Raw genomic sequence first — 9,221 nt, 5'->3', positions numbered from 1 at the left:
GGCTGTCATGATACTCCGAGTCTTTCCTTCACAGGAACAAAATGTGGATAGAAGTTAGAACTCTCAGTAGTTATTAAATTGCACAAAATCGTCTAATTGACATTTGCCGCTAAATGTAATCACATTTTTGGTGCTGCCATTCACTGTAACTTGATCAGTTAGGATTTAAGCAATGTTATTTGTGATATGAACAATACTATGTACGCTATAATTAAGCATAGAACCTTGGGAAATTATTGCTTTACTTGGGTGCTATACTGGTTGATAACGTGGCTGAAAATCACATACATAATATAAGTGATTCTTTTGCTATTAATTTGCTAAAATAGGAAAATATTTAAATGTAGTTAATAGTTTATACTGCATTTCAACATCTACAGTATGTAAATTAATGTATAAGAGATAAGTAGATAATATTGTCTACATAGGAATGTAGTTCGATATGAATACATGTATGTCCAGTGAGTTGCATATAACTGAACAGACGATTCGATTCTCAAAGTTCTTCAGAATCTACTCCTGTCGCTCTTGGCTTTGTTTGTTTGCCCTAGTTCTCCTCCAGTTCTCCTTCATCACCTGTTTTCACAAGGCTGCTGTCAGCTTTTGTCCATCCTGATGGCCTGAAATGTGAATTTAAATCATCATCCGATTTGTAGATACTCAGTAAATTGGTTTATTATGTTGTATTTCAAAATGTAATTTCATGGCATATATAGAAAGAAGGGATGGCGGTGAAAGTGTAGTTATGGTGATGGCAGTGGTGGTGGTATCGGGGTGACAACAATGACAATGGTGGCAGTGGTCTTTATGATATCACGCTGCCGTCACTGCTGGCGGCGGCGGCGGCGGCGGCGGCGGCGGCGGTGTGGTGGTGGTGGTGGTGGTGGTGGTGGTGGTGGTGGTGGTGATGATGATGATGATGATGATGATGATGATGATGATGATGATGATGATGATGATGATGATGATGATGATGATGATGATGATGATGATGATGACTTCTACTATTATAGTTAATCATCATTATCTATTCATAGAACGTACCTCATAAATGTTGCCAGTAGGATTGGATCAACACACTTCATTCTCTCTTCACGTACAAAAAGTCGTACAATCTCGCTAACAACAATGCCAATCACTATGGTAACAACAGTTGCGTAGAAACCATACATCATATACGAAACCTACAAGATCAGAATGAAACTGTACATCATATATGAATCCTACAAGATAAGATCAGAATGAAACTGCACATCTTTTTACGAAACCTACAAGATCAGAACGAAACTGTACATCACATAGTCATGTATAAACCCACCTTATACAGTCCAAACACATTCTCAGCCGGGGTATTTGTGTTGGCAAAAGCACCAGCAGCGATCCAAAATCCGATACCAAATCCTAGAAGAGTGCCAAGTAACATCCCACTACAAAGAAACAATCGTGTTTACATGATTTTTAACATGACACATAGGTTCTCAAAATCCAATTATCTGGAAAAGTGTGATTAAATCAGTCGTAAAGAAAACTGGTGTTTTGAATGGAAATCTCGATACAACCTTGTGTAGTTTTCAAATCTAGTACCCAGTTAAGTGAGGTCTCATACCGAATTTATCTTTATAAAAGATAATGTTATCCGTATATAAAAGTACGTGCATTGGCCAACGCTTTCAAAAATAGAAATACAAAAGAAAGAAAGAGCTGCCCGTTGAGGGCGGAATGATACGATAGTATGCTGAACCTTACAAAGAGATGGGTACATATACTATAATATAATATTACTTGCATTCCATTTGCTCTCTTGTACAACACTCCAACAGTAAAAGCTGCTAGAATTGGACCCCCAGTTACACCAAGAATTGCATTACCAAGTACAATAAGACTCCCTAGGTTGACAGCTACAAATGACAATCCAACCCCACAAATACCATACACACAAGCTGAAAGATACAAAATGTGAACGTGGGATATCGGATGGTGATTATTATCTTTTGGCCATGATTGCTTTGAAGCCGTCGACATATGAAATCGGAATAAATTGTTTCCGCGCTGGTTTAATTTAACTAATTTAAAGATGGATACAAGGGCAGATTACAAAATCATGAAAAGAAAATTGCCAATTTAACCATTTGGATGTTAATATCAACCGAATCACCCAATCAAAATACAATTTGAAATTAATTGACTCATCTATTGGCATGCAAAGTTAAATTTTACATGTACATCAAATACATGTTTTCAAAATTTCATATAAAAAAATCAGAATCTGAAAGAATTGCCAGGAACTTACTCAACAGTTTAGAAACGAATGTGTCCATTCTATCATTCTGGTATATAGGTTTTCCTGAACGGCTTGCCTGCCATTTTCTATACTGCTTAATAAAATCTTCCAAGGTAATGGCAGTCATTGAATTAAGTGCTGACGACACGGAGCTGTAGGAACGCAACATGTGAATTAGATCGAAACATGACTATTTCTTGTCACTTGTTGTTACTAAAATATGTTAGTAAATTTATCATACTTTAATATTTCATTCCTTTTTGTTCAATATGTTTTCCTTAGATAAATGATAATAAGGTAGAAATTCTACATGAAAAACAATTCGAAAGAATTTGATGGCGATTGAGTCTATAGGGCCTAGAGTGTGTAACAAGATGAAAACAAATGCTCCTACATACCTAAGTGTTCCGGCAAAAAGACAAGCCACAAATAATCCTTGTAATCCAGGAATCTCTCCAAACTGAGAACTCACAAAATAAACAATAATCTGAAATTTAAAAATAATGTCCCAATTATTTTTTAATCATTAATGGACATTGATTTCATCATGGAACTGAAAAGTAGAATCCCACCTGAATCAGAGATAGTCTGATTGAGGGAACATATAACTGGCAATGGTACATGTAACTTGATTTTAAGTCTATGAAAATTACTTCCTAAAATTGAGGTGTCAACCTTTAAAAGGTCAAACAGTATGAAATCACGAATGATACTCCTCTCCTGTACACTACCAATACACATGAAGAAGGAATAGCCACGAAGGCCGGAACGTGTGTTGAATAATTTAGTTGAATATTCACAGGGTAAATATTACACAGCGTAGGTTCAATGACTTACCTGATCAGCAGAGCTATAGTTTGGTTCATAGTTTACGTTGGCACCATCGCCCGACGGTAGCATTGTTTGTAATTCTGTTGAATTTACAACAAAACGAGTTTACAAAGTGTTTGGCGAAAAGTAGCTGTAATAATTTTAGCGTTAGTTTTGATTTTGAGTTGCACCGCCAAATTTATGAAACACGGAGTACGGGGTATGTTTGATTCCGAGATTTCGTTCTCGTTTTCAACATGATCTCGCAGTACTACCCGTATCCAAATGTTGTGGTGTATCGAACCTTTGGCAGTCTTTTGACGGGATTGGAACACTTTTGAACATTTTTTTGGTGTTGAGGCATCTGTTATTCATGTTGCAATTAGGAAATGTCCAACATTTTAGCCAGGTAACTTTAATTAGCCATTACGTAGGAGAAAAATCTGCTCAACTGTCGCGACGCATGCGCAGATTCTGCACCACTCTGTCTATTTGAGTTTGTACATTTGAAATTGTAGCATTTCTTTTGCGTTTAGAAAATATATTTGTAGTATATTTTACCTTGTGAGAAGGTAGAGTTTACTGCTGGCTGTAAAGGCGACATTCCGTCTGAGGGAAGAAAATGGTTTCATCCTTCGTGAGTATTGAACATACTTGTGTGTGTACAATTTTGACATAATCTGTTTTAATATTTGCTTTAAATTTGTTTATTGCTATGGTTGTATTCAGCTCGTAATGTGACTGACTGTGATGTGGAATCATCAATAATTTGTTAAGCTCTTGAAGTTTTGGCATACAGACAAATCATTTTCTAATACTTACGGTTATAGAAGGCATACAAGGCCAATCCGGTAAAGTATATACACGGCATTGTAAAAAACGCATTAAGAGGAATATTGATAAGAACAGAACTGAAATAGAAGCAGGGTATATCATTAAAAAAAACATAGTCAATGGTTCACTGTTGAATCCATGGAGAGTTTGGAAACGGGAGCATAGTACCGTTAGAAATGAAGATTTGAATTGTGTCTTGAGGAGCGGAAACTAGCGGCAAAGTTTTGAGTTCTTCGTTCATATGTGCAATGTTGTTTATCAATGACATGACAATCGACAGGTAGCGTTGGAATAATATAATAAAGGGTAATGACAGACAGACAGACAGACAGACAGACAGACAGACAGACAGACAGACAGACAGACAGATAGACAGACAGACAGACAGAAATGTGTTGCTACTCGATGATGAAACAACAGGATTATATAAACTTGTATACTCACGCCTGGGACATTTTCAACGATTTTATTGTCATGTATCTCTGTACAGCAGTCTGACTGATGTACATCGGTGAAATGCCGACAGCGCCACCAACGAGCCCAGTGAAGACCGTCAAGCGTTCGGTGGGATCCAATTCAAAACTATATTTAACGGTACACGAAAAAAAACAACCTAAAATACGGGGAATTTTACGTCTACGCCTTTTCATTTTGGTTTGCAGAACATTTCGTCAGACTGTAAACGTAATTTGAATATAATATGATTAAAACAATTCGAAAGTCATCTAGCTATTTGAAACTTGAAAGTAAATACTCTCTAAGATACGCCGTGTTAGGACGCCCTCGCCCATCGTTTGAAATCATGGGATGACTTTCTAGAACTATAAACGTTTATGATAATATCCATATTTCCGTCAACGTGGCTGAAACAAATCAGTTGCATTATGCATGTGTGTACGTACGAATGATGTATACAATCTCAATACGTTTACATATATATACTAACCCAAATATGTCAAGTCGCCCATTTTCATTGTTTGCTTCAAAAACTGCGGTAAATCCTCCAACTTTCATTGTAATCATTACAATGACAGCCACAAGTGTTCCGATGATGACGAAAAACTGGAAAACATCTGTCCAAATAACCCCCTTCATCCCTCCCTGTGTAACACATCAGACAAAGAAGAACTGGCAGATTTTTGCATAACTAAAATAAAATACCATGTACATACTTTTGGCAGTCACGTGCCTTTGACATTATATATATTCAGTTTTCAAGACATTTAAGTTTACCCTCGGGAATATCCCCCAAACGTTAATTATTTTGTTTTATCCCGATTGACCTTTGAACTCTCTGTCGCATGAAACTTGGAAATGGTGGACGTGTAACATGTATGCATTTTACTATCGAGGACATACGAAAAAGCAAGTGGTTGGACAGAGGATGTCCATGGCAAGTGTTTTTCAGTATACGCAGTTGAGGAGTATTTTATCTGGAATAATTGTACCCGTTTATTCCGATCGGGATATTAAACTCATAGTATTTATCAACAATTAACTTTTTTTTTTTAAATGTTTTATCCTGGTTGAGATTATCGGGAGATAATCATGACTGCCATGTTATTCGTGTCGCATGATATCTTTTCATTAGTGCCTCTTTCCCTTAATCTACTTTTGAATGGTTACATCACGAGCTGTGATTTTGCATTGCCATTGCGTTGCTGTCTCTCCAGCCAAACGAAGCAAAATCGCAACCTGAGGTCAAATGTACTTACAAGTGTTGTGTAAAGAGTACATAGAAATCCTGTAAGAACGATCGTCTTCCAAAACTCGAAGTTTAGAACTGAAATTACAAAAAGAGAAGAAGACAAAAGCAAGACTGTGAAAAATTTTCATTATGATAGTATATACCACCAGTACTTAATACACGATTTTTTGCCCAGTGTACGGTATCGCTCTTTGCAATATAGCGGATCATTTGGTTGTTGCTATGGGTGTGGTCCTGTTGCTAGGCATATTTACATACATTTCTTGAATATTTATTCAATTGCGAGTGGATGTGCAATTTGATTTCTGTAAAAAGAAAGATCAATAGCTTAATGTAGGATAAAAAAAAATTATTAGACTTTATTATGCCTTAGATCCCCACCCCTTCTAACTAAATTGGTCAAAATTATTTCAGACAGCAATCTGATTAGTAGTATGTAGTGCTATAAATACAAAGCCAGTATGTAGAGAGAGAAATATAGCTCTTTTATTGACACTGTACTGTATTGTAGTGCCATGCATTTACTATGGTGAAAATTCTCCCATTTCTCAATTTGACGACAGATTCCATTAATTTAAAAGGTAAAATTGATTTTGTAGGATGAGTACTAAAATGGCTCAAACCCCCCCCCCCCCCACCCCCGTAAAAGAATTTAGTTTTTTATCCTATTTTGAACTATCGATCTTGCTCCTAAGTAGAATCTCCACGCAAAAAACCCAATGTACGTTCAAAAAGACGGCAGTTTATTATACTGGGAACAGAACTTAAAGGTCTTTGTTTTGGCATTAACATTAAACAGAATCATCTTCGACCATTTTTAGAATGACTAAATCTCAGACTGGTACATTGTGTAAAGTTGACGAATACCTGCTTCAATGGCGATAGCTGGCCCTACGAGACACGCTGCCATGTAGAAAACAGACTGAATCATAAAGATAATCGCAACCAGGATACGTAAGGGAATATTAAAGCGCATTTCCATGTACTGCAAGAAAATTGAAATTAGAATATGGTGGTTGGTATGACTTGGTACATAAGAAATGTGGGACTTTTTTTCTGTTTTGTTTTTACTTTGTTGAATTGGATTCTGATGAAGACGGTACACCCGTACGTCTACCCTGCTACTAAACCTCATCAGTGTATTGTATCCATCGTTTCGAGGTCTGGTGTCTAGCGACACCCAAGGATATAGCAAAAAAAGTCCATATAAATATTGAAGTTGCCGATGTTGATAAAAAAGTAAAGTAACATAACCCATGCAGACTGATTGAGTTTACCTCATATGCACTCGTCAACTGCAAACCCTGGAATACAGGCAGATATAAAAACGCCACCAACGGCAAACACCATAACAAGGATAACGCAAATATAGCATACTGTATACCGTGGACGTATATTTCAGCTGGCAATCCCATGATTGATAGCGGTGACGTAAACGATACCAAGATTGACATGGCAACTGGTAAAAAGTGCATGTTTTTGTCTGCCAGTAGGTATCTAGGAGGAGAAAAATGGACAAGATGTCTTTATTTAGTCAATAAAGAGAGAATTGTATACAGCTGAAAGAGGGATAAGTAGCCTGGGAAAGAAAAGAAAAAAAAAGAAAAAAAAGTTTTATATCACCACAAAAATCAATGAGTCAATTAATCAATATCACACACAAGATAAGTTTTATTTCACCACAAAAAATTAATCATTCAACGACCAATCATTCAACCAAATAAATCAATCAATCAATCAATCAATCAATCAATCAATCAATCAATCAATCAATCGATCGATCAATCAATTGTATGCTCGCTGGACCCTGTGACTGATGATTTCAGTACACACTAACTGTACATTGTTTGTTCAAATGTTCCACTTGCATTTCAAGCATGACAAGAGTGTCAAATTGTCAAATTAGCAAATTACTTGGCATATCATTACACTCCATATATAGAAATGACTGACCTTGATGTCGAATGTTGTCCACCTTTAGCAAAGCCATTATAGATTCCGGTCAACGTAGAAATGGCCAACATACCAGAAAAGACAACGTAGTCTACCACACCGAATGCTGTTACGTCGTTTGATGATGCCATCTTTCCTTTCCTTTAGTTGTGTGTATATAGCGTAGGTTCGGCTGAAAGTGAATCTAATCAATAACAGATACAAGCTGAACGCCTCGCGTCGGTCTCCTTTTTTTGTAGTGTGCGGATCCGAGGGGAAACACAAAAATAACTCTCCCTACTTCAGTGAAGACAACTGCAGAGCCTTAATCATAGACAAGCAAATGACATCTGCCATACATACACACAATGCTCTAAAGTAGTAAATAAAAAGAACAGTAACTGCCTGAGTGACAGGTCTGTTAAGAATTTATTTAAAAAATCGCGTCGTCGCACCATTTCAGACAAACTGTCCTGACCAGAAACAATTCAACTGACAAGTTGCAAACCATGCCCCTATGTATAGCAAGCGTCGTTCTCAGGAATATTGTCTCATTGACAAGTGGCGGGTAACAATCTTAGCATTGATTAAACATCCATGATACCACCTTTTCACATTAGTTTTTAGGCTCAAGCACTGTTACTTCATCGACAAACATACAAGAGAGTATTTGGTGTTGTATAATTATGAAACCTATCTCCGCACAATTAAATCTCGCTGATTTGAAGTCAAGTTGGATTACTGGATTCTACATGATATAGACAACTTAAGAGCAAGGAGGGGAAGGGAGAGGTGGAGGGGATTCAATTCAAATTTCTTCGAGACAAAATCTAGAATCAGTGAGTGTGGATAAAATGTGAACGGACATACCTGTTTACGTCTGCAATCATCAGCCTTGGAAGGCGTTGTTTCAGTAGTACTGTCACCAACGTCAATCTGTCGACAATTTCACTGATACGCTATGTAACAGATTGAAGGGTTATTGTTAGGTTGCCAAAATTCAAGTTATATATGGGCGTAGCTTAAACAACCTGTCTGGCTCCAATCAGTTTTCACTGAAAGCCACTCATAAGGTCATGATGAAAACAGTTTTTCCAAGGGCTACAATTTTATACAATGAAGTATGTCGAGTAACTACCTGTTAGACATTTTTTAATCCCGAGTCATTGCATTAGTTTTGCCTAATAAGTGGACCGATACGCATTGCATGGGACCATTCTTTAGTTCCAACTCTTTCTACACTCTGGCAGACAATCGTTTTTGACACCTACATTTTACCATGTAATTCTAATCCGAACCTGGTCTTAATAAAGCGTTCTCTTCACCAGCAGAGTGGTGAGCTGTAGTTGAACTTGCCCTTTCAGGACATTGTCATCTCCGCAAGGAAAGCTCACTTTTTAGGGGACTTCACATGACACCCTAGCATCTGCACTCATTTTCACAGCGGGATCACAACGAGTCTCCAAATGGTTCAGTTCCGTAAAGAGATCATCGAAGCGCCTTAACGTGGTATTACATGCATTAGACCTTGCCTCTCCAAAGTACGCCGTGACGTACGATCGACATGACCGCGTCTTAATAAACGGCGACAGTAGGTAACTCTCCACGACATTCTCAGGAGAGACAAGCATTAGACCTATATACGAGAGGACATGC

At 37.4% G+C, this 9,221-nt stretch overlaps 1 protein-coding gene across 1 annotated transcript; it reads right to left on the bottom strand.

The window, feature by feature from the left end:
• Window positions 1–547: 547 nt before the first annotated feature.
• LOC144443864 (sodium-coupled monocarboxylate transporter 1-like) lies at window positions 548–7,717 on the bottom strand. The gene is made up of 15 exons (XM_078133452.1): window positions 7,587–7,717; window positions 6,911–7,130; window positions 6,501–6,618; window positions 5,641–5,708; window positions 4,872–5,026; window positions 4,370–4,507; window positions 3,914–4,002; window positions 3,653–3,700; window positions 3,119–3,192; window positions 2,680–2,768; window positions 2,291–2,433; window positions 1,787–1,940; window positions 1,319–1,427; window positions 1,045–1,184; window positions 548–620 (listed from the first exon to the last, which is right to left on the bottom strand). Exons 1-15 carry the CDS (start codon window positions 7,715–7,717, stop codon window positions 548–550), a joined length of 1,749 nt encoding a protein of 582 aa, XP_077989578.1.
• Window positions 7,718–9,221: the final 1,504 nt, after the last annotated feature.

This window comes from Glandiceps talaboti, chromosome 2, assembly GCF_964340395.1.
Source record: "Glandiceps talaboti chromosome 2, keGlaTala1.1, whole genome shotgun sequence".
Lineage (NCBI taxonomy): Eukaryota > Metazoa > Hemichordata > Enteropneusta > Spengelidae > Glandiceps > Glandiceps talaboti.
Note: the sequence above shows the minus strand (reverse complement) of the source record. Positions and strands in the feature narration are given on the sequence as shown.